The sequence below is a fragment of the Fringilla coelebs genome, assembly GCF_963513975.1.
Source record: "Fringilla coelebs genome assembly, chromosome: 1".
NCBI classification, from domain to species: domain Eukaryota; kingdom Metazoa; phylum Chordata; class Aves; order Passeriformes; family Fringillidae; genus Fringilla; species Fringilla coelebs.
Window position 1 is genome coordinate 40317564 of NC_140028.1, and position 25703 is coordinate 40343266.

Below are 25703 nucleotides of genomic sequence, written 5' to 3' on the forward strand. Positions count from 1 at the left end.
CATTTTCACTAAAATTCACAATTAATTCAGTGGGAATTAGGCATGTAAATAGGAATTAAGTGAATGGTATCTGTGAAGATTTCAACCACTGTGCTTTTGGGATAAAGATGTCTCCTTGAAATCATCCCTATAATAGGCCAAATTTTCTACATACAACAGATTTGAATGATCAATAGACTTCATGGAGTCTTTCCTTTTTTCCATACAGTAAATCTTTATAGTTTATTCACCTTCCTGCCTATATATGCTCATCTTCTTCTTTGAACAGTCATCTTCATTATCTCTGGGAAAGCTCACACAAGTATGTGCACTGACTCGTTGCTTAAAATGTGTATTCAATGGCTTTTTTTAGCTGGGACTGAAGAAATGAGGTTTGGAAACATACTATTTTGAACGAATGAATGAACTATTATGAATGAATTAATCTAATCTTTTGAGAAAACAGCTGCAAAACTAAATCTCTACAGCTAAGACTTTTATTTCATGTGACTTCATGAGTTATTCTGTTGAACACAGAAGCAGTTGTCTTGGAAAGTTGGGTTGAAAATGCAAGTTTGAATATAACAGTTGGGGGACTAGTTTGAAAAAAAAAAAAGAAAACCCTTGCATTGTTCCCATAGTCTCACAGTTCCAGAATTTCAGTGTCTGTGAGAATACTGATCAAAAGGATCATCTAGAAAAAAAGAGCAATGACTAAAACCAGAGCATTCATCATTTGAGAGTAAATCAGAGTAAAGAGAACTGCAACAGAGTGAATACCCAAAGAGTCACTACTCGAAATCTTTCCTATAAGAAGAAGATTAGGGTCTTATAGCCCAGGATATAGAAAAGCCCTTTAGAATTTCAGAGGAAGGATTTAGCGAGTCTGAACAAGCCTGTTCAAAACCGACACAGAATCTGGATTATACAGAAGAAATCCTTGTGAATTTGCAGATGAGTAGTACTTCCACAGGAATGAGTATTCACAGAAGTCAAGTGCTATTGTTCAGGTTTTTCTCTACAAGTTTTATTCTTGGCAAAAATGTAACGCATTCTTATAAAATAAAAAGTTTTTTAAAAGGTTGGGCAGTTTGGGCTTTTGAAAGAAACAGGAATCTGTCCTTCTTCCAGTCTGTACTGATACCTCAGCCATTGTAGCAGGCAGTCTTGCTGTTCAGATTTCTCTGACACTATCCTTAAGACATACTACACAGGACTATTATCTGTTCTCATCAAAAAGACTAATCTATACAACTTCCTGCATTACTCCTTCACACAAGATGAGCTCTACTATCCTGTCATTATTTTCAGATTTAACTTGTGAACTCTGAACTACCAGTTTGATCAGTCCTTGATGAGCATGACACTGGGGATGCATATTTTCTTCCAAAATGGAGGAAGAAAATACAGTGGACATAATGACTAAGATCTGAGTTTCTTTTCATACAAAAAGCTTGGTTCCTCTAGAATCTTTAAAAATAGTAAGAAAGGCAGATAAAATAAACATAGGTATGTATAAAGAGAAGCATATATCAAGTACATTTCTCTAGCTTTCTGCACCAGAGAAGAAACTCCACTAGGCTGGCTGGCAACAGTGAAACACTCTCTCTCACCCTCCCTAAAAGAAGATTTCCAGGTACTTCATTTCATGATTTTCTTAAAATAAAAAAAAAAAATTCCAAGCTGAAATTCTAAACACTAGGATCTAATAAAGTATCAGCTAGACATGTTCTTCTGATTTGAAAGAGATATTTCCTTTTGATCTGAAGTCTGTTTTAGTTACTTCGCTCTTTTGCCAATAGCTTCTCAAGGAATTACTCTTCTAGGAAAAGCTATTTAATCTCAAAAAAGCAACAATATGTTTACCAAAAAGCAAGAAGTGGGTGGAAAAATTTGAAACATGAAAAAAATAAGAGTCTTCTTGGAACACTGATAGTGTTCAGGAAAGTTAACAAAAAAAGTTCATGGACTACTTTAGTTGTCTATAACACAAATGTGAGTTATCGTACAGAAATGTTATTACTTCTAACAGGCATATTTTAAGAAAGCAGTGATGCTTCCCTGGTCTTAAAAGTCTGGAATATTAAAACAGAACTCTTAGAGGTCGTTTAGTTCAATTCAGAATTAATTTAGCACCTTAAGTGTTTTACTGTAGCTCAACAGTGATGAAGCTTAAAAACAGTATGTTAACTGTGGAGACAATCGTTATATGCAATATAAAACATTAGTATTTTTTTATACTCTATTCATGAAAGGTTTTCTGAAAATATAAGTTCTAACAAAAAGATCCTCACAGATTCAGTTACATTTTTCCTCACTATTTTACCTGCCCTCTAGCAAAAGTGATCAGGCTGTTTTTTGAGTTAAGCCGTCGCTTCCCTGAGTCACTTTTTTCTCCTTGTATACGAAGATAAACCTCTCCAGTGGCATCTGCCTTCTTCAAGTCTCCCGTGTGCAAATGGATTTCGTACTCCACAACTTCAGAAAAAATAGACAAAATAAACCCAAAAAGTCAGCAGAAGAAAACACTTGTCATCTTGCCTGACAGCCACATTACATACCAATTCTTGTACCACCAAACGAGGTCTCTTCAGTTCTGGTGACATACACATAACCAAAACACATTCCTGCCGCACAACAGGATGGCAATCTAGAGAATATAGATTTGCTCTGCTCTAACACCACTCCCAGACAATAAGTGCTACTGGTTGCTGTTTGGGGCACAGGATCTCTTGTGTACTGTCCCCTTCCATACAAGGTAGGAAAAGCCTTCTTAAGAAAAAAGCCATACATGCATCCTCTTCAAAAAGTCTAATTTTTTCTTTCTATTATTTACTAATATTTCTTTGATTTTCCCTCCCTCTGTTTTTGTTTATCACTACTTAGACCATAATAGTATCAAAATGTTCTTAAGCTAAAATATGTTAATACACAATATAAATAATGAATTAAAAATTCTTTCAACATCAGCTTTAACACGTAAATAGACAAGCCTACTGACATTTTGTATCATTCTCCAAAGAACCTGCCATTAATGATATAATGGCCCACAAATCCAGGTCAGATAACTGAATTTTGAATTTAAGGGAAAGCATTCCCGAGTTTCTCAGCTGTGGTCATAGCATAGAGATTAGAAGAGACATCTATGTCCCCTGTATGAAGCCTCTGCTTCCTTGCCTCTATTTGTCACAATACATAGGGAAGTGATGCAGATGAGACCAGACTGAAGTCATGCCAAAGAAACTTTATGGAAATCTCTTATGTTCACTTTTTAAATGACCTATTTCAGTCTCTGAGTTTCCTATGGAAACAAGGAGAAAGAAAACACTAAAACAGAAGCAGGTCACAATCTCAATATTCACTGTTATTTGCATCATTTTAACAACAAGGACCCCAGGACAAAATAGGAAAGGTTTTTGGGGGATAGATTTTATTTTCCTTCTGGTGTTGTGTGCTCTAATTCAAATTATAATAGTAAGTATCATTTACATAGTGTGTTCATCTGGGCTCATTTGTGTTATGAGGGTACTGTCAGTTTAGGAATCTAACTTTGGTGGCTATATTCGGACTGAGATTCTTATGTAGCCAGCAGGGGAAGGCAGGTGCTATAGAAAACACCTCTGATGGGTTCCCACACATTCTAGAGATAAACACTAGAACTCAGGAGTCTAAATTTAGATGGTCTAAATGTTCCTCTGCTTCCCACCACAGGCATCGCTTCTTCAGCCTAAGAATAAAAGCCATGTTCTTGTTGCAACACGTTTGTAAAACATGACTGTCTAATATTTTTATAAGGGCAGCATTTTTCTCCCCTGTAAAATGCAGAGTCACATTTGGGATGCAGGTGATGAGCAATGCACATGTACCAGGAATGTATCTGAAAATATTTGTTTTATTTCTTGAATTTTTTTATCACAAACACTAAGACTTTTTTTTTTTTTTAAGAAATGAGCAGCCTTAAAATCCACAGTTTTAAAAGTCCTGAGCTATGTTTGACTACCAAAAATTATCAGCCCTTTCTCCCGCAGCCTTCATCACTGTAGCAGTAAAATACAGAAAACATCTAGACTGTGTGACATTTACATGCTGGTGAAAGTCTTCCAGCCTCACTCTGCCTCCTGTCCCTCCCTGGAACTTGGCTGGCTCTACAATATCTGCTTTCCCAGGCAACTCTGGTGTGCAAAGGAGGGGAGTGGTGCTTTAGACAGACATGAAATCAAGGAGAAACAAAACACTTTCAGTTTCACAGCTGACAGTACAAGCTAGAGAGCACGGAAATGCACATTATTCAAGTCTGAAACATGTATTTCAGTCTAATGTACATCATAGGATACATGAATATCTGAGTATACATCCTGGAAATGTCTGATATTCTCAGTATATTTTTCTTCTTCAATCAATTTTTTTCCAAGATAAAAATGGTCTATTTAAGCAAACTGTACATTCTTTAAAAATATTATAATTATGAGAAAGTTCTAGTAGGTTTAAGAATGATTCAACGAACCCAGAAGCTAAAGCTGTCATATCGTTTTGTGCGTAGGTGATAGGAAAACAGGGAGGGAAAAAAAAGTGTTCTGAGGATATTTATTTTAAGCTTTTCTTACAGCTCTTTTCACAAGTTGGTGCTATTCATGTTGAGTGTTATAATCAAAAGGTCTGAATTCAAATATTGTGACATCTTATATAGCTATTTCTTTCTATTTCTGAAATAAAAAGGTCCCATAACAGGATTAACAGTTTTAAAGAGTGGGTTGGTATAGACTGTACCTTTAATATTTAAAAGGATTCATTAAATAATAAGGGCTGCATAAGTCTGCTAATGAAAGTGTGCTCATTTCAATAAACTTCTGAAATGTATTTATTTATCTTTACCTTTTTCTTCATTAGGATGAGGTCTGAGAAAATCTGTTTGCTTAAACGTAGCTTTTATTCACTGCAGCACTATTTGCTTCTTGGACTCCACCTGGGACTATTTTTTTTTTTAATAATTTAAACTAAGGACTGGGAAAATTCTTATAATTGATGGTATCACTTCATATGTGATGATAAGAAGTAAACCAAGAATTTTCCCAGCCTGAGGCCCTAACATATCTCATTTCTTTCCTCAAGGGAGTTAAAAGTGCTCTGCCAGGTAAAAGACAACATAGCTGCATTAAAGTCAGCACAGCTACACAGATTGATCTTTCTGGAGCTCCAGATGGTTGAAAACACATGAGCTGCCCACTTTGGTTAGCATTTAGCCAATGGCATTCTGCTATCAGGGGAGTTGGGATGCAAAGTTTCTGTGTTGTTCATTCAGAGTGTTGCCTCTTCTGTGTAACTGGGCCATGTGAGCAGATTTGTTGAAGTCAAAAGGCTACTTGTATGAATAAGATCAAATTATTTTGGTCCATGTGACTGGCCACTTCCATGGGGGTAGATGAGAAAGCACAGTGCTCACATTTTACTGCTTTTGTCCATTAATATTTGAATCATTAATATACAGACCCATGAGCTTAGCTTAGAAATGTATGTAGTGTTTCTGCTGAGTTGGTACTTTGAGCTGAAACTGCTGAATCTATTGATGCATAATTTAAAGCTCAATGTATTCATAACAAATATTTACCATTAATTTTCCACTATTTAAGGGAAATAAAAGTATACAAAGTAGCCCCTATGAAAGGAGTCATAACTGAAGGGGGATGCTGGGAAATGGGGTAAAAGATTTTAGGCTGAGTTTGAGAGCATTCTGATTGTGTTCTATATGAACAGCTTACCCCAACTAAAAAATCTACTCAGACAAGGTATTCTGTTCAAGCTTTTCCTTCTTTTTCTCTTCCCAATCCTAAGTATAAAAATGCTCTTTCAGATGTAAGCCAACATATTGCAAAACTGAAAGCAATCACCTCATGTTCATTTAAAAAGGAAAAAAAAAAATGAATTAAATATGGGAGACTAAATACATATTATTTTTTATTATTATTTTGTATTAATTTCTTGTGTGTGTGTCTATGAATGAAAACAAAATATAACAAAGAAGAAATTTTAGACTGAAGTATTATTTGGACCACAAAAAATAAAACTGATATTAACACTTGCGGTTGTAAATCCCTGGACTCCACAAAATGGTTTCTGAGAAACTTTGTAGGTTGGTAGATACTCCCATCTCAAGATTATTTTTTGAGAGACAGCATATACATGTCTTTTCCCAGAAATTTTCCAAGAAAAACACCTTAAATTTCTAATACACCTCAATATTTAATTACTTTACATATCAGAATAATATTTTCAGAATCTTCATTTGGCTCTTAGCACGATAAAGACTTTGAGAGGTGTATTCTAGAACTGCATATTTAAAAATTTTTTGTAATTTTTATCTGCAGTAAAAAATTTAGTAAATTTGAATTCAGAAAATTGTTCATATTTTCAGTGCTTCTCATTTTTTCTTAAATAAATTAGGGAAATTGGGCCTTTTAATAACATCTGGAATTACTACATTCATGATTGTAAATCCAATATATATTACATCCAACACCCAATGTTTTTTGAATCTGATGGATCAAAAGTCTAAAATGGTAAGATTTTTCAGTACATGAATACAAGGTGATAATTTTTTTTAATCATGCAAATCCACACAAAACCAAAAATTTAAAGAGTCTTAGCTGTTTCTTTCAAGTTTCAACTTTAAGTTAGATGAAATATTTAGGAAATTCTCCTTAGAGAATGGTCTGCAAAAGTCCATGTGGTCTATTTTTTTTCTTTTTCTAGGCTGCTTCCATCTTTTTCTATTCATTTCCATTTAAGCAGAACACTCTTTGTACTATTGCCTCTAGCAATAAACCTCTTAACTGTCACCAAAAGCCTCAATATATGATCTTTACTCCCTCCATCAATCCTCTTTGTTCTAACGAGCTGAATAAATGGGAAGCTTGTCCTTAAGTACTAGTGATCAAGTTATCAGTATACAATGGGTTGTTCCAGGGGAAGTGGTTGGGGGTGGTTGGCAGAAATCACTTAATTATCTCTCTGGCATCATATCATACACATGTACTACAGCAGAGAGATGCAACTTAATGTGTATTTTTGTAGAATATCACTTGCTGTGCTATGAATTTCTGATTGACATCAATAAAACACTAGTTTAATTGAAATTCTTGAATATCTCTTAGCTGGCTGTGTGGCATTTTAAAAATTTTACCTTCTTTGTGCAGGGGGTCTGCAATCCTTTCCTTCTTTACCTTGTTTCTAGATCACATTTATTTCTTTGTGAATTGGAAGAGACAAATGGGATCACACAGTAGATGATATTTTGTACTCATCTTCAGCTGACATAGCATTAATTTGAAGAGATAATAAATAATCAAGAGTTAAAACTGGAACATCATCTGATGTGAAAGAAGCCAAATACCATGGTCGGTATCATCAGTTAGAGCATCTCTCATAATCCTCATACCAATGATTTCTCTTTTGTGGTAAATGCATGTGCAAAACCAACACATTCCTTAATATTAAATTCTTATGGAAGTCTTCACACAGTGTTTTTGGCCCAAAAGAGATATACTGGTAGATATACTGGTATTCCAGAGACAGATCCTGACCCCAGTAACAAAAAAGGACATAGCTCACCAGGCAAAGGATCCTGATCTGCATAGAGAGCTGGCAGCTCCACACATTTGTCTTCCTTAGGGTTGAACCAGCAGTCAAAAGCTAAATACATCTCTTCTTTTGTGTCTGTGTGCTTCATATGCAGTAAATCTAAGTGCCATGGCTGTTTCAGCTCACTGTGTGGGCCAGTTACCTGAACTTTGTATATTGAGCCGATACCTGCCAGTTCATCCTGTGTGAGGAGAAAGAGAAGATGACTGAATCTCATTTCAATTGTGGCAGAAAAAACATAGCAGGCAGCTGTATGCAGCAGTTGAACAAACCTTCAGTAGTTAAAAAATTGGGGCAGATTTATAACTAGTACCATTTTCTAATCAAATTTACTAATTTCTAATCAATGCAAAATTGATTTAAAAACAGGAATGAGGAGATGGAATGCTTGAGGTTTGATATTAAGGAACAAGCAATGGCAGTCACTGCAGAAATTTGTACCTAGAACAAGGCACAATGTTCATATATATTACACAGATTCAGTAGATTATTTTCAGGCACAGAAGATTAAGCCAATTTTTAAAACTGTGGACACTATTGGGAATATTTCTTACAACAATAAAATTATGCAATCGAACATAAATTTGAAAGAAAGCTAATCCAGTTTTGAGGAAACATCCAAGACATCCTTCATCCTCACTCTAGATCATAGAAGTTGTGCATTAAAATCTTGCATTCATGCTTGAGGAAAAAAAAGGGAGAAAAGAGAAGTTGTGTTTTCCTGTTTGATATTCTTGGATTCTTTCCCCTGCTCTTTCATTTTAGGTATGCCCAGAAAGTAGAAGTCCATGTGACCTGACTTCAGCCTTTCCTCTGACAGAGCACCTCCACCTTCATGTTACTTTTTTTTGTATTTACCAGAGATTCTTGGAAATAGCTTGGAAAAACCCTCTGAGTACTCCTTATTTTGGATCATGTTTGTGGTTAGTCTAGTCTACGTAGTTCCTCTTTCACTAAAGAAAAGAGGAGCATCAAAATACAACAAATTATTTCTTTAGCTCAATCATAAAATTCAATTCATCGAGAGGAAAAATGAAGAGACAATAAATAACAGGGGGAAAAAGAGAAATCATACTAGAAAAGCAGTTCAGGGAAACTGATGGCAGGGATGAATAAATTACATGAGAGAGAAAAGAGAAAAATTAACCTTCTGTGCATTTAATCTCATTTATGATTCTTCCTTCTCTATCATCAGCCCCAAAAGCTCTACAGTATCCCATGGCATATTGTATGCTTACAAATTGCTGATTTTTCTGAGATCAACAAAGCCTGTAAATCAGTACCTGCCACGTGCTATACACTGTGATGTGCACCAAGGGACCAATTCAGTCACTTAAACATTCTCAGTATGAGACACTGGGAGAATTTGCTCATTCAAAAACCATTGTTCATGTGTTGCTACCTACAAACAAAAATGATGATCTGTGCCAAACTACACAGAGGACTTAAAAATCAATTTGCTAGTTTAGTTTAAAGAAACAATTTATCTCAGAATTAAGTGGATTATTGGCTACATGGTTCATAGGCTTTTCCTGCAACAGAGAAAGGTTGAGGTACTTTGATCTGAATTGCTTTTCCTGTGACTTGAAGTGGCAACTTTTTGTGACTCAGGTTGCCGTAGAAGATGAAAGAAAGGCATATTGGATCCTCTTCAGCACTCAAGTCAGATCCAGTGATATCCATTATCCAGAAACCTGATGACTTCATGTTGATTTCGGGCAGTTTAGGACTAAGAGTCGACCTTCTACCTTTAAAAATTATCAAAGAGAAAGGAAAGATGACAGCATGAGAGAATGGCATAATCTAGCAGGACCACAGCCTTTACAGTACACAAACAAAGCTCTTTTTGCAGGTTATGTTGTATCTATAGCAACTGCTCACTAAGAAGAACACATCAATATCTTTATTATATTTTTTGTGAAGAATTTAGCAGCTTAATGTTCTTTCTGGATTTAAAATTTAGTTTCAATGGCATTTTTTTATGCCAATGTATTTTCCTTGTCATGTTGGGAAGTAATTTGTAAGAGAATGTTCAGTCACTTTTTAGAGGTCTAAGTAATTGTTCTTTAAAAAGCAATTGGTGTTACTAAAGCAATTTTATAATTTAAGAGCACGTTGCCATATGTAGCATGTAGGCACCGAATGCAAAATGAAAAATTCTAATGAACTTTGCTTGTCACCAGATATTACCTAGCAAAATAATAGGTGTTTTAATAGTGTGAGACTGACAGGTAACCTATAATAAACACACAGAGTTATTTGCCAGATGCTCAGAAGATCAATATCACTCTCTCCTTCTCTATTTCTTCATTAGTTGATGTTATTCTTCATTTTAGTTTTGTTTTAACCAGTCTAGGTGGAAAATGATTTCATGAAGAGGAACAGCCCAGGAAAACGTACTTTCTACAACTCCGAAAAACCACACAACTGAATCAAGGACATGTCGTGTCTTATTCCCTCTGGACAAAGTGCTGTAGTTCATTTCCTTTGCATTGAATTCTTTTCACTGGATTGAAGGAAGAAGTCTTTTACTACTTCTGAATGACTAAAGGTTCTGCTGTAAGTGTTCTTTTGCCAAGTACATCCAGGTTTAGATTTCTGCAGATCATGGCATAGTAGTAGGTGTGAAATGAGCAGAAACAAGCATACCAGAACTGCTGCTTTGTGCTGTGGAACACTCTCACAGGTAAAGACTAGGCTCATTTCACTGAAGTAATTTTTCTTTATATTTCAAATGAGATTCTAGGCTGAAAAATAGTGCATAAAATTTAAGCTATTTATCCCCACGAGGTGCACATCCTAAGCTTGGCTGTTTATCTCATTGAAAATGTGCCGTGTTTAATTTGGAAGGCAGGTGTTCCATATGCAACACATTGAGAAGACAGAATTGTACTAACTTTGACCTTACCAGATGTGGCTCTGCTACAACACTAAGATCAAACTGAAAATTCACATTTTCAGTAAACGAAGAATACTGTAGACACCTAAATGAGCTGCAGTCAAATATGCATATTAAAATGGGCAGGTCAGTTTTGCAGAACTTACCAACTGTTGCAATCTCACAAACAGTCTCACATAAACCCAGATGAGTATCAAGCCAGTTCCACAGTGGAAAGACCCATTCTTTGTCTGAATCTTGTGATTCCTTGACTGTTACCATCTTGAGGTACATCCCTGCCCCGTAGCCTTCTCCATCATGACCTATGACCACTTTTTGCAAGCGACTCAGAGAAACAGCTTCCACCAAAAATGAATCCACCTGAAAAACAGGGAAATACTTGATAAAGCAGTATTTTGACCTGAACTTCAGGGAAAATATAGGCCTGAATTCATCTGAGATTTCAGAATTTTTAAAGTCTGATTCTTTGTAAAGTTTAACAGAGCATCTCCTGCTGGATCTAAGAAAGCACACGCTGGTTAGAATTAACATTTCATCCTATATTCATCATTAATGATGCATTTTAATTTCATTTGATGTTTGGTCAATATGTATCACTGCATCAATCTTTTCATATTACATTAAAATCTATGTACCTCAACTTTCTGACAGTCAGTTATGATAAGATTTTGGTTTTAATGAAATTTCAATCCTTCAGATATCTAGTTTCTAAAGTTTATCATACAAGTCTAGATACATATTAATAGTTCTAAACAAAAGTTAAAAATCTAGAGTGTTTTTACTCCAAGTTTGCTTTATAATTCTTCTTCAGTAGTCAGAAAACCTGACTTTTTGCTTTCCTTACAAAATGAAAATAATTGTGGATGGAGCAAAATAAAAAGAGTAAGGGAGGAAGTTAAAATGAAAGTGAAGAGTAAAAGATGAGAAATGGGTAGGGAAGCAGAATGGAGAAGGCAAAGAATGACACGAGGGAAGTAAACACAAGTGGCAGTAGATGAGAAAAAGGATCAGAAAAACAAGATAAACAAAAATGAGAAATGCAAAGGAAGAAATTGTATGCCCCACTCAATTTTTGTAAGAAAGTCAGATGTTTTGTAATGCCCAGCTAGGGGCCAGATGGATGCCAGGGCAACTGCTAAAGGTTAGAAAGTTTTGAACAATTGGAGTTTGAACAGCAATGTCTAGGAATATAATTACCACAATTGAAATAAAATAATTCAGTAGTAGGAGCTAACAAAACTGGAGGTCAGAACAATTAAAAGACCAAGATATTAGCAAGCTCATCCCTAAAAGAATACAGTAGTTGCCAAAGTCCCATGTGTTGTCCCTATTACTTTTTATATAAAATATTGGAGAAGCATATTTTCTGCTACTAATATTGAAAGTACTTTCATATAACAAAAAGATCTTTTTTTTCTAATAATAGTCAGAACCCAGCAGCAGATTGCGAGCAGAAATCGTTAACTTCATTAATTAAGATATTTTAGGAAATAAATCCATGTATGAACATAAATTAAAATAATTGCAATATAGTGCTGTTTTCTGTATATAGGCATGGTTCTGAGAAATACACAGAAATGAAATTTAGAAGTTCTCTCAGTTCATTACTGATTCCACTTTAACCCTAACAAGTGCTGTGGTAATTATCTAATAAAATTATTTCACAGAAATCTAAGCCTCTCCTTGACAATGGACATTTTTGCATGAGTTTTTTCAAACGTCCTTGTTCAGTGAATGAAAATCTAATTCACACAGAAGAATTTTATTTATCTAGAAGCACTGTTTATTTGCATTCTTTTTCTAAGTAGAATTTTTGTTTCTTGTCTAAACTTGCTGATATTGAGTTGGTGTTTCAAAGTGGGATTGTGGTTTCAGAAACATCATAGACTGCAAAAGTCTTGTGGAAATTTCTGTAATTAATTTTTCACTGATTTTTAAATTTTTTACTCCCTGTTCTGTCTTAAATTTGGAAGAGAAGAAGTCAGAAGCATGATCACAGAAGTTCTCCCCACTAATCTTTGTGTTGCTCATGCGAAGCCTTTACTGCCACGTGGGTATGTTCTTGTACAGGAAATAAATAACACTGGCATTGGTCTATTGTGAATATCTGGAAGATAAATTCTGTGAATGTTTCCAAATTCTTGCCTATCTAGCCAGATGTATTCTGAGCAGGCATTAAGCTATATTTAATGCAGTGTTAACCCCTGCACATGCAAGACGGCAGTATGGTGCCATTACCTTATTTCTTTGAAATTTTCTTCCTTTCATTAGAGATGTATGAAGTTTCCTCACACCTGTGTCCCCTCTTTTGCCATAGAGAGTGATATAAACATTTGCAGAAGTCCCTGCTCCCCAGCGGTCACCAATATGTACAGAAACAACATACTTATAGACTGCACAAAAAAGAAAAGAAAAAGTTTAATTAAAGCTGATTAAGTACAAGCTGCACTTGAAATAAAACTGCAACACAGAATATTTAGTAAGACTTGCTTATTTTTTTATTTCTGCAGCTACGAAAATCCGCTACCCAGTGAATGAAATAATCAAGTTACTCTTTATGAACCTTCATACTAAGATCAATGAAGATTTTCCATTCACTTTCTTAGAAATTTGAAGGAAATTGGACTTGGACAACTCAGACTTAAGAATCTAGGCTAATTCTGCCCAAGTCTGTTTCATTGTGCAAGATCTGGAAAGCAAGAATTCATTTGAGTTAGCTCAGGAACTAAATTAAAAAGTAATTAAAAACTGAATTGTCTTTGAAATAGATAATAATTAACATAGGTCAAAGAATAAGAATAAGGTTATGCAAATTTAAATAAGAAACAGATGCAACACAACATCTGGATGCATGACATGACATACAAGTATAAAAATCTACAAAATGCACTTATTAACTTTAAGAAGGAAACTATAAATTCTTTGCCTTTATAATGATCCTGTATGAATGAATTTCTACAGTCAGATCAGATTTTCCTCTGAGGAAGATCATTTAATTGCATATATATTCAGGCTCATACAAAAAGAACAACCAAAATTTTTCTGAAGTCATTTTTAATGTACAGTTCTGCAGAGTTAACATTTAACTAATGTAACACTATACTTTCTTTTAAGGTCATGAATAGGTTTGAGTATTCAGGGATCCGAACTTCTGGAACTTTAGTTTAGCAAAGCAGTCATGTCTCTAATTACTTTTATCTCATGTGTAACTGCTAACTTTTCTGAACAAATGCAGGAATTTTGTAAGTCTTCACATTCCAAGGGCATCTCTGAGAACTCTCAGCATGGAGAAAAAAGTAGTCCTTAGGAAAAAAACCCCAACCTTTTATGCAACAAGATTTCTGATACGTAGATCGGCAAGTAAAGCTTTTGTAAGCTAAATGATTCTGTAGCAACTCTAGAACAAGTCATTTCCATGGCATTGAACATCTTCGTTTCCCTAAAAAGTCCAATTGTATTGTTCATTTTTTTCTCATTTAAAATCATGCAGAAGACTTAGCAGCTGTAAAATCCAATATGCAACTTAACTGGAAAATTAAAATATAATTTTCAGCATTCTCGCAGTGCATATGTGAGGACAGGTGCAACAGAGCCACTGAAGGTATCAAATCCAGAAAAAGCACTATATTATATCTGTGGTTATATCTGTGACACTGATTTATTTTCAAGCAGTTAATTTGCAGTGTTTATATCTTCTCGGTGCCTTTACCTGGTAAAGTTTTCTGGTCCTCAGTGACTGTGGGGAATTCTTTCACCAGCTCCTTATCCCCCTTATTAAGAGTGAGCCAGCAGTTGCACTCAAAGTTCAGTTCTTGTTTCATATGCAGCTCTCGTAAGTGAAAAGACTTCAGATGCCAGCCCTTAAAGCCTGGCACATCATCACAGCTGACTCGGATCTTGTATACATCTCCCAGTTCTCCAGTCTCAACCTGCACCAAATGGCATGAGGAAGAGGGTACTGTCAAGGCTGGTTCACTTAGAAAGATTTTCCCCAATCCCAGTGTAGAATTTCTAAATTTAACAGTAAACAAAGGAAAAGTTGAGTTTGAGGCTGGGAGAAGTGTATGATAGAATCAATCCTTTTTATTTCATGGTATAATTATGAGTGAAAGGATCTTCTTTATTAGTATTGTAAGCATGATACTCTGTAAGCATACATACTGTAAAAATGATAACTTTGGAGTGAGTCACAGTTAAAATTAGTAAGATCTTTGCATTTAGGCTATTTAGACAAAAGGTAACACAGAACGTTGTGACCCTGCTGGACAAAGAGAGCATTAACTTACAATTACAAATTCTAATATCAGCAGCCAAGTGAGGCGTTAATTTAAAGATGATTACTGTGAGCCTGGAATCACAGAATTTTTAAGATCATCAAGTCCAACCATTAACACAGCACTTCCAAGTCCACCAGTGACCCATGTCCCTGAGAGCCACATCAGCATGTTTGTAAATACCTCCAGGATGGTTACTCAACCACTGCCCTGGTCAGCCTGTCCCAGTGCTTGGCAACCCTACTGGTGAAGAAGTTTTACTAAATTCTCATTTGCTAAATGGCTTTGCCTAGAACATAAAACAACTTTACAACCAATTCTTCATAAAAGGAAAGGGATATTTCTGAATAAAAATAAATCATTTATGTTACAGAAATAACTGTGTAGGACAACACAGCCCTGTTCCCATACTACATGTGGAAATTCAGTAACTGGTTGCTGATTGTGGATAATGATTTGCATGACATTAACCCCTGCATGATAAGTCTTTTGAACAAGAGGAAGTAATGTGGCAGCCATGCACTGGGCAGTTATAAGAAAGACAGGATGGGAAGTTATTTTGAATGAAACTGAGAACTAGTAATTTTTAAAGGAAACAATTTTTTTTATTAAGTATATCAAAATACTTAATACAAAAAAAATGTTGCCAGTGGCTTTGTTCTTCTCCCATACTGCTGCTTTTTTTTTCCATGAGTCACAACATAAGATTTGGTGACTTTCCAGGGAATAAATCCTTTGTACACCCTATAGCATCACAATAATAAACTGAAATTAGCCTTACACAATCATGCCCTGGCTCTGACAGCACCACCAGCAGATTGGCTCCTAAGACAGAGCACAGACCTAACAGATCAATTTATTTTGCTTCTCAGCAGAGCTCTGAACGTGACAGCCTCACTGCTGACCTCGCTCTCTTAAAGCTAGTTCATGTGCATTTGCACAGGGAGCACAAGCATGTCGGAAGCATCAGCTACCTTATTCTAATTAGAGAGGTACTAAAAAATGTGCTTTTGTCATTTTGGGAGAGTTGGACATCATTTTTAGTAACTGTCATGCACATAAGAAATAGTAAAATATCAGAGTATGAAGAGGAATAATTAATTGAAAATAAAGCTACCTGCCCAAACCGTTTTACAGGAATTTTATGACCGGTTTATGATGCAGAACTTATGAAAAGAGGCCTTTGGTAGGAAGGAATTGCACTTGATGGATTAAAAGATCCCTTCTGGTCTGAATTTCTTGAGGTAAGCATTATAAGTGGTTGCCATGCCACTCCTCCACAATTTCATGACTCAGGGCATTGTTTAAGGAGCAGGGAAGAACTCCTTCCATTGCCTATATAGCAGCCCTGGGAACCTCTCAGCTCCTGAGCTGTAACTCCACAGCACTCAAAAAGGCCACGCAGCAGTGGTTGTACACCAGAAAAGAGGGCACCAGGTCTGTCCTCTCTCTGAGCCTAGCCTGCCCTGCCTGTCTCTGTGCCATTGTGCTGACAGAGATCAAAGGTGTCCCTGACTTGGTCCCCACTCCTGCACTGGGAAAAGGAAAATGAGCGGCAGAGTTTTGCATCAAGATTTTTCATTCATGCTGCGTATGTTGCAAAGGATATAATTAGCTATGTATCATTAGCTGTGGTGGACTAAGTGGATTAATTCCTTGCAAAATATGCATTCCACCTGATTAAACTTAACAGGAGTTATTTGGGTTCATTGAGAGGAGAGTGCACAGGTTCTTCACCCATCTAAACTACAGTTTTTCAGACAACAAAGTCATTGCTTCTTCTCTTTCAGAACCAGACTACTGACTTTTAAAATTATTGCCTGCAGATTTTTTTCCTCGTGCAGGGATCCCATGGCTGTATCATGCAGCTACTCTAAATGTTGTGAACAATTTATCCCAAAAAGCTCTCTGTTTGGGAGTTGCAAAAGTACAGAACTTGATTATTTTTATGTGACAGGGCAAGCTGTAATTCACATTTTACTTTGTCTTCTTCTACCCTAATTTGCAATTCGCTAGGATTTGAAGTTGTCATAAATACATGTGGTATAATCCTTGTAGGAAATGCACAGAGGAGATTTATAGGAAAATAATTCCAGAATACAGGACAGAGTATTTAGAAGCCACAATTGTCCATTCTGTTTCTAGAAAATCACAATCTCAATTAATTCCCTGACTGCCATTGAACCAGCAAGTACTAATAATCAGACTGTTTATGATCCATGGAAATAAACACCAGCTATTTTCAAATTAGTCTATTAGATAGTTCCCCTTTTTTCATGGATTTTTGTTTTCACTTACAGCTATGACCAGCATTAGCCTTTTTGTTCAGCTCCATCATTGTACCCAGCACTGCCATGACATCATTCTTGCAATCCTTTTCTGACCAGTTTAGTACAAGCAGTTTTCCTTCAGAATATGGTATTCTAACTTGGGTACCAAAATTGCTTGTTCCCTCCACCGATGTCTATTAATGGATGCAACATGAACTTTGAAGCAGAGGCAGACATATAATCCATCACAAAGCATATATCCAGTGAATGTCCTGGTTTTAATTTTTTTGAATATTTGCAAGAGGATACCTTACCTCATTCATTATAATTGTCTAATTAATTTTCTCACATTTATTTCTTCTGAATAGCTTTTTGAAATATTCAGAACTGGAAACCTTAGCTCAGTTGGCATGATTTGTCACATACTAAACAACACAATAGGTTTTCCATTACATGATGGAATTTTTAACAGTGAGGCTCTTAAAATTAGGAGGAGCCACTGGGCTTCTTAAGGTCTCAGAGACAGGTAACTGATTATAGAATTTCAATGCATTTAAAATCTTTTCCTCTTAAACTCACACAGCGCTTCTCAATGACATCATGCCTAGGGTAATAAAAGCCTTGTAAATGTTACTGTTTGGGTGCGTATTTAAATGTAATTTCTTTTCATTCTTTTCTCTGTTAAAACAAAAAAAAAAAAAGCAAACAAATCACACCCACCCACTCCCTATAAATTATTGTAGTTAACAGGGTTTTGTCAAACCTACTAAAATTCAATTGGACAGCCATCTGTCATAAACTCCAGAAATCCTTTTGCTTGTTGTTTGGAGCATCATCTCATACTGTGAATTGGATGGTATTATGTGATTTGAAACTTTCTGTCACCTTTTTAATCCTTAACACAAAATACATTCAGAATTTATTACGTTATTTACAGACAGTCCTACTTGAAGAGCATTATTGCTCATTTTGTACTACCTGTGCTAGTGCTTTGGACAACAGCTTTGAGCATCCTAATCTCACACTCTGTCCCATGCATTTTAAGATTCTCTGGAGAACAGAATGTGCACAATACAGCAGGACCTTCCAAAGGCACACTCTGGCAAACTCACTCTGCTAGCAACCAAGAAACAAAGATGACTGTGAGAATGATCTATATACTTTACAAATCTATTCATTCCATGTGAAATCAATGATGGATTCCAATCATCACCGGACTACCAAGGAAAAAAAATTCCAGCTCTTCGCCAGTTTCTTGCCATGCTGCCTTCAGCGCTCCTGTCAGATTTCATAGCATTGATGCATTCACCTATTTTTCAATTTCTTTTTTAAAACTTAGGTGTTCTAATTAAATTCATTATTTTTAAGCAGCTCAACTACCATACTACACATTTCTGAGACTACTAGAACCCAACTGTACCTAAGAGCGCGCTTCTATTTTCTCTCTTTTAATTTATTCTTTATGCTTGCTATGTGCAATTAAACTCCACCTGTTCTTTCATAGGAGTTGATTTGGCATATTTTGGATGGAATAATAATTCTGAATATGATACACATCTGTGCATATACTTGTGTGAGAACACCTGGAAAATCAGGAATTTACATGCCTTCCTGTCCTCGATGTGCAATAAATGTATCTCCGAGATCAAAGTTAAGCTTACTGTTTCAAAACTATGTGAGCTGCTTTTAGCACATAACCTGTCGTTCTTTTTACTGCACTATATTATTAAGGATGTTTGTCTAGGACCAGGATCTTGGGGGGAGGTTAAAAGTTCATTTATTCGTGCTTTTTGGAAAGCTGAATTCACAGCTTGTCCTCATTGTGATATCATGTTCATGCCTCCAGCCTGCTGCTACAGCAAGAAAACATAAGCAAGGTTTCTGCATTCTTCTGCATAGTCTTAGTAAGAACAAAGAAAGGGAAAGCAAATGAAACTGGGTTTATTGGCTCAAGCACCTAAAGAGGTATGAGGGTGTTTATGGAGATACCTGTGAATCCCCAAATGCCCCTTTATACCAGAGCTGCTATTCTGTAAGCTGCACTGTAAGCAATGCAGCAAAGAGATAAACTGTCATGCACAGTAAACAGTGCTCAAATAGTACTAACTTCTTCATACAAAGCAATAAAAACAAGGACACAAATAGCTGTGGGGAAAATACAGGCACTAACCCAAAGTCTATCCAAAGTATGAACAAGCATTCAGAAAGCTGCTGGGGTGGAAGGCTACAACCCATAATGTACTGTGTACCAAGGATAGTAGACTATGAGAGACAACCACAACTGACACACAGAAATACAAATTTCTCCTGGTGTGATACCCAATCACTGAAATTAGGCAGCCTTAACAAGGAATATGTGTCACTTGGGAAATTACCAACACTCTGGACGTAACAGCATCACTGCTTTATGCAATGGTGCTTGCCAAAATTCAGTCAGCTGGTGCTCCTGCTCCACAGATAAATTCTGCCTCCACTGACCTCTTCAGTTTATGCTCATGGAATAGGATAAGAAGCCTGTTTTGTTGCTCAGTGTGCTTCCTGTGTGTTTTCTGATAAGCAGCTGCTTCCTTGTCCTTAAGAAATACCATTTATCTTTTCATTTACTCCCCATAAAGTTCCTAAATTGCTTTAGCTTGTTATTTAAACTAAAAATTCAGCCTGGATCAGGTCATTACAATGAGGCTTTGACATAATTTTCTAAATGTAGTTTTGCCATTGTTTTCAGAATGTTTATTGTAGCCATTGAAAAGTCTTTCCGAGCTGTATAAAACTGCCTCAAATTGCAAGCTATTTCTCCCATCTTGCTGGCTAGAAGCAGCACTTCATGACAATCAACAGAATTTTCAATGACCTAGCCTAGAAAGCCAGGACAGAATTGAAGATTTAAAAGATGCCTCAGATGAATCCTCTCAAATCATCAGCATGTGTGTCAGGTGTATGGGCGGTCAGGACAGTGTTAGGGTTGATTTTAATACTGGCCATCTATAAGCTATTGCTTCAGAGTTCACCACACTTTGATATGCATGAATGCATTCTCCAGTGATTTGTGATTATCCAGAAAAATCCTCTGCCTGCTGACCTGAGAGACAGAACAATCCTGTGGAGAGTGGATACTACTTTACAAAGATGGAAATGAAGGAAAGAAAAGCCCACTTATGTCCCCTGGGAGTGCTGCCCAATCCTTCATCTTCTGCATTCACAAATAATTGTATATTGCCTTTTGTGTGAACTTCAACTCAGGAATCTTTAGGGATTCAGAAAAAATGCAAGATGAACTGGTGAATGCAATAAATCACACAGAAGAGTCCATGGGGCTGGCTGTAGTAGAACAGGACTAGCAGGAGGAGGTGACCCAAGACCCATACTTATGTCATTCCATCTTTGTAAATGATTACATCATTTTTAGCAGACAAATCAACTATGTGTGTATATAAATTTATAATGCTAGTTATGTACACCCACACCCACACACATATATACATATATCTATATCCATATCCATATATATATATCCTAGCAGGCAATGTCATGATAAGTTCTTTGTAGTGCTGTATATTTCTGACTTACAATGAATTCATCAGTGGCTCTGGGGAAAAAGCACACATATCCTGGGGTTTGTGGACAAAGCAGAAGCTCATCACTTTTGCCCTTTGAGCCATAAATCACAAGGGTCCTTTTACACTCCTGTGGCTCTGGGGAATCTCCATCTGTTTTAACCTGCACTCTCCACTGTTGTGCTAAAAGAGGAAAAACATTTTTAGCATCAATCTACAAATTAAACATTTTTAGGATCAATGGTAGAGAGCAATGGATGCCTTTGAAAAGAAGAGTTATAGATTACCATGAGTTTACATCCCATTTACTATAATAAATAATTAATAATTAATTTTTTTTAAATCTCTTGAAGATAAGTATAGCTGAGATGTGATAAACATAAGGCAGTTGTTGAAGTGGGTATGAAAACAGAAATTAATACCTAGCAAGCAGAAAAAAGACACTTTGCTTAGGGGTGTTTTTTGCATTCTTTGTATCAAAATAGTTACTTTAATTTCAGTTATAATTTTAATACATTTCAGTTCACAGAATGTTCTTATGTAACATGAAAATAATATTAACATTTTGAAAGACTTGTATGTGATACATTTGTACGACCTGCTGGCTAATACATAACTAGCTAAACAATGAAACCTCAACTATTTTTCAGATTTTTCTAACTTATTTTGTCATGTTCAGTCTGCTCATTTGTCAGATCAGATCTGACAAATCAGATCAGATCTGTATTCAACTTATTAGGGTCGAATACAAAATTCAGCAAATTTTGAAGAGATTAATTCTTTATTTTTGAAGAGATTTATTCTCACCTCATGGTTTGGGCCTTTTAGAGGTTGTTTTTTGGTAAGTCACCTGCACTCATAACAGTATTAAAAGTCCAGTATGCCACTGGGAAGCTGTTTCAAGTGTGGGAAAAATACAGTGTCCTACATGGATAGTATAGTTTAGGAAGCTACTTAAGTGCTTGAAGGTAAATCATCCTCTGAATGCAAAGGAATTATTTGTTGAAAAGTCACTTGATCGTGCATGGAAAGAGGAACTTAACAGTGGAAGCCAATTTAAAGCTTTTGTTTAGACTGTGGCCAAGACAATAATTTGTAATACAATGTCATGATACAATAATTTGCTAATGGGACTGATATAAAGAGAACTATTTTGTGATTTTGTGTAAGCCCCCAATACAATATGCTGAATTTTAGAATCATTTCATTTAGAAATAAATCAGATGTGACTTTTTCTTACAGAACTGTGTACTTTTTCCTACCTTTTGTTTTCTTCTGCCTGCTTAAAGATGGAAACCAGATGAAAACCTGATCTGGTTTCCTCGGTTTATAATTTTCCTCTTTTTTCTTATTGTTTTCTTAGCTATTCCTGCTTTGGTTTTGTTTTTTTGGTATGTTTTTTTTTTCTCTTGTTATAGAACCTGTTTCTGCCTTACATCTGACTGTTCCCTGACTCTTCTGGGCTCAGCTAGAAAACAGCAGGCAAATACTCATCTCACAGCCAGTCTTCTGAGTAAGACACTAGCTGAAAGGATCCCTCCATCTGAACTCTTATTTTAAGGTCCTTTCCAGCAATGAGTCAGATGTAGTGTGGGGAAGATCCACACTTTGCCTAATGAGGAACTTTGGCTGTTTGATATATGTGCCAGCTTCGAGTTTTATCTCCTTGTGCCAGGTTGGCATGTGGTGCTCTTCAGGGTGTCACATTGGTGAAATCAAGCATTGTTTGAGCTTTTGTTGTTCCTGAGCACTCCAAGGGTTTATGAGGAGCTTCAAATTTTTACAAAGACTCCCAACATAGCCCTGAGTCTCTTATCCTGTCCAACCATGCTCCGTTTTCAAGGTTGTCCCAGGAACACAGCAGAGAGGAAATTAAGATAATTTTGCAATTCTGTATTTCCCAAGTGGAGGGGTTTTTTGCTTCGTAATATCACTCTGCTCCAGGAGAGAGCAAGCCCTAAGTTAAAAGATATCTCAGATATATAACTGGCTGCTCCCTCCTCAAAGAGGCAGCATGTTCAGAGAAGGTATTTCAAGCTAGGTGATTTATTTTAATTAATATCCATGATTGTATTTTTAATTATTATTTCAGTAGGAAGGCCAAGACACCAGCTGGGAGTTTTCCAGGGAATAAATCAATGGTTGCAGATTTAAGGCCTCTTAGTGTCTGTGATTCTTTATTCTCCCACACTTACTTTAAATGCTTCTACAGTTTATTAAATCAACTAACACAGACTGACTGCATTTTCTCTCAGTTCAACAAATTCATTTAACCTGCTCATGACAGAGGAATCAAAAAAATCCTTTGTCTAATATTCTATTCACTGAGAGGTCTGCTTGGTGAGGATGGCTACATGAGACAGAAGGCTGATGCCAAGTATTTACTGTGTTCAGTGATTTCTATACCTCTCCAGGAGTGAAGCTGTGGAAGTGAGATAGCTGGGCTTCAAGAGGTCATTTTTCTGTGTTTCATCTGTGTAGCCACATTAAAAAAGACTTTTCCCCTGATATCACTGACCTGTGTTAACTTCCTTTCAGAGTGATTAGTGTGTTCATGTGTTATTGTATTTCTACAGCTTACATGTAAAGCTAGAGCCATTTACTTTGAGACACCAATGCAGGAAGCACTAAAATGAATAGCAGGGGAAAAACTGGAATTCTGTGGGAAAAAAAGTCTCAGAATTCTCTCTTTGCTATAATGATATAACCAAGAATCTGATTCACATTAGAGATATTTATCTAGAGATATGTTAGAATTAGGGATCATTTCTTGACTTACAGAAATTAAATGGGATCAGTATAACAATTTCCTCCCATAAATTCTTTTAACTACCAGTCTGGAAACTGAAAGCTCCTTCAGTAAAACCATGAAAATCAAACCCACAATGATTTTTGTAGATAGAAATCTGAGCATGGCAAAACCCGAAGTCAACATTTCATCATATAATTCAGAAAGCTGAAAAAAAGGAAGGTTCATTTTGTGTGTTTTTTAAAATATGAGCCATTTATGTATTTTTTAAGGATTTCCAAAACTGTTTTTACAATACACTATTTCAGGGGTTTTTCATTCTGGTGTTCTTTGGTCTTAAGACCTAGAATGACATTCACACTTTGCAAGACATAGGAGTTGGTTGCTTATTTCCTGAAGGTTGTAGAAATTTGTGTTCCCTTGAGGCAGAGCAGTCAGTCTGCTTAATTCTTTTTCTTAGGGATTTCTGCCTCCATCTGGCAATGGAAACACGCTGTTGTTGCTTTTTATTAGAGGGTCCATTCCCTTTTAAATTTGGGAATCCTTTGATTATTCTTAGCCCATTATCGAGTATTTGCAAGGAAGGGAATAATTCCAAAACAAAATTAGTCACGGCAGAAGTTACCGAATATTTTCTCTTTTGATATGAATTTTCTATGTGCCTTAATACCAAAAACCTTGCACAACAGAAGAAGAGCCAGCTGAGAAATATCTATTAACCAAACTCTGCTCCTGAACCACACTTTATTTTCCACCCACAAAAGCCCACAAAACCTCAGGACACCCTACAGGCATTGCATTAGAGGAAGCCAGCTCCTTTTAGCTGACTGCAGTGAGGATTTCATTGGAACATACTGTGTTGTCTTGTCTCCTTGCTTTGAGAGAAAATTCTTTCCAATGTGCTATTACAATAGGTCGTCTATTTTGAGGCAGGAAAGGAAAATAAATTGAGAAAACAGAAGGAAAAAGTAGTAGAATACCCCTACCATGTAGGAAACTTTGAGAGAGTAACAGAAAGTCCCATTCAAATAACTTAAAATCCCTCAAATCAACTTCATTTGAGAGCTGAGAGCATCTATCTGATTTCTCCACTAGGAAAATACACTTTCTCTATTTATCTTACATCAAATATACAAGGAGGAATCAGAGGCATACAAATAAATCTATTCCTATGCCTGATTTGCCAGAGCCTCTCTGTATTGTATAAATGTACAAAGGTTACTGATAAAACTTGATGTGGGCAGACTGCATTTTGGCAGAATCCATAGCCAGCAGCAGCAGTCACAGGGATCTGGGATTTATGCTTCATTAGAGCTGGCATAATGCCAGCCTGGCTGAAAAAGGACAGAGAGCCCTCAAATAACCTGCCTAGCAATGATGACTTTCAAAGTTTCCTCTTTGGCTAGGTGGTTGAACAGGTTACTAGCCTCATCCAAAGTGGATAAGATTTCTGACCTTCAGAGTGACTTATAAAGTAATTTGTTCTGCACTCAGTGCTTTAAACTTGACCTAAGCACATTGATCTTACCCTGAAAATCAGCAAACACTGAATTACACCAATCAGATTTTTATGACTTTCTCTGAAGCCCATTTGCAGAGTGCAGCTCATACAGAATATGGCACATGAGTGCCTAAAACATTGGCTCCCTAACATCAGAACTTCCACTTGCCTCTTATTCAGTAAATATCTGTTACATGGAAAGTGTTCACCCCCACTCTGGAGGGGACTGCTTTTCACTATTCTACCATGTAGAATCTTCGCTGCTACAGGTGCTGGGAGAATCTAAGGGAATTATTTTTTCTCCCAGGACTCTGCATCTCTGGAATGGTCTCTTTCCATCTCTGACATTGGCGCTGAACCATGATAGAATGACACAGAACTGACTACAGGATGTCTTTCCAAACCTCTTGTGATGGTTCCCTCCTACAAAACTCAATCATGGAAGGTCTATGAGATCACTGATATGACAACACAAATTAAACTGTGAAAAATCAGTCCCAACCACCATCTTTTTTACATAAGGCATCCAAGTCCAATCTCTAACCCATCTCAGTTCCTCACTGGAGTGAGCCCATGGGTAAAACAAAAAATGGCTGAAGAGCACCTCAAGCTAAGCTGTCATATAGCTAACTGACAGATAACTTCCTAAAAATGTTCTCCTCTTTTATAACCTCTTTTTTTCAGAAGCTCTGATCTCAATGGACTCTGGGTCCTCCTGGACATCTTGGCAGTGTGACATTTCAAAAGCTGGATAAGAATAAGCCACTCCTTGCCCCTCCTAATCAATATATTGAGCCTGATCACTCCTGACGCTCCCAGACATTGAGCAGCCTGTGCATCTG

At 36.4% G+C, this 25703-nt stretch overlaps 1 protein-coding gene across 1 annotated transcript in view; it reads right to left on the reverse strand.

The window, feature by feature from the left end:
- The window catches only part of RP1 (RP1 axonemal microtubule associated), a gene marked incomplete at both ends in the record, with an annotated part of 161303 nt that overhangs the window by 54491 nt on the left and 81109 nt on the right, over positions 1–25703 (reverse strand). The window contains 7 exons of the mRNA XM_084203553.1: positions 2306–2457; positions 7585–7795; positions 9172–9358; positions 10656–10873; positions 12752–12906; positions 14223–14442; positions 20625–20794. Coding sequence (XP_084059679.1) covers positions 2306–2457; positions 7585–7795; positions 9172–9358; positions 10656–10873; positions 12752–12906; positions 14223–14442; positions 20625–20794 — 1313 coding nt within the window. The remainder of the gene's footprint in view (positions 1–2305; positions 2458–7584; positions 7796–9171; positions 9359–10655; positions 10874–12751; positions 12907–14222; positions 14443–20624; positions 20795–25703) is intronic.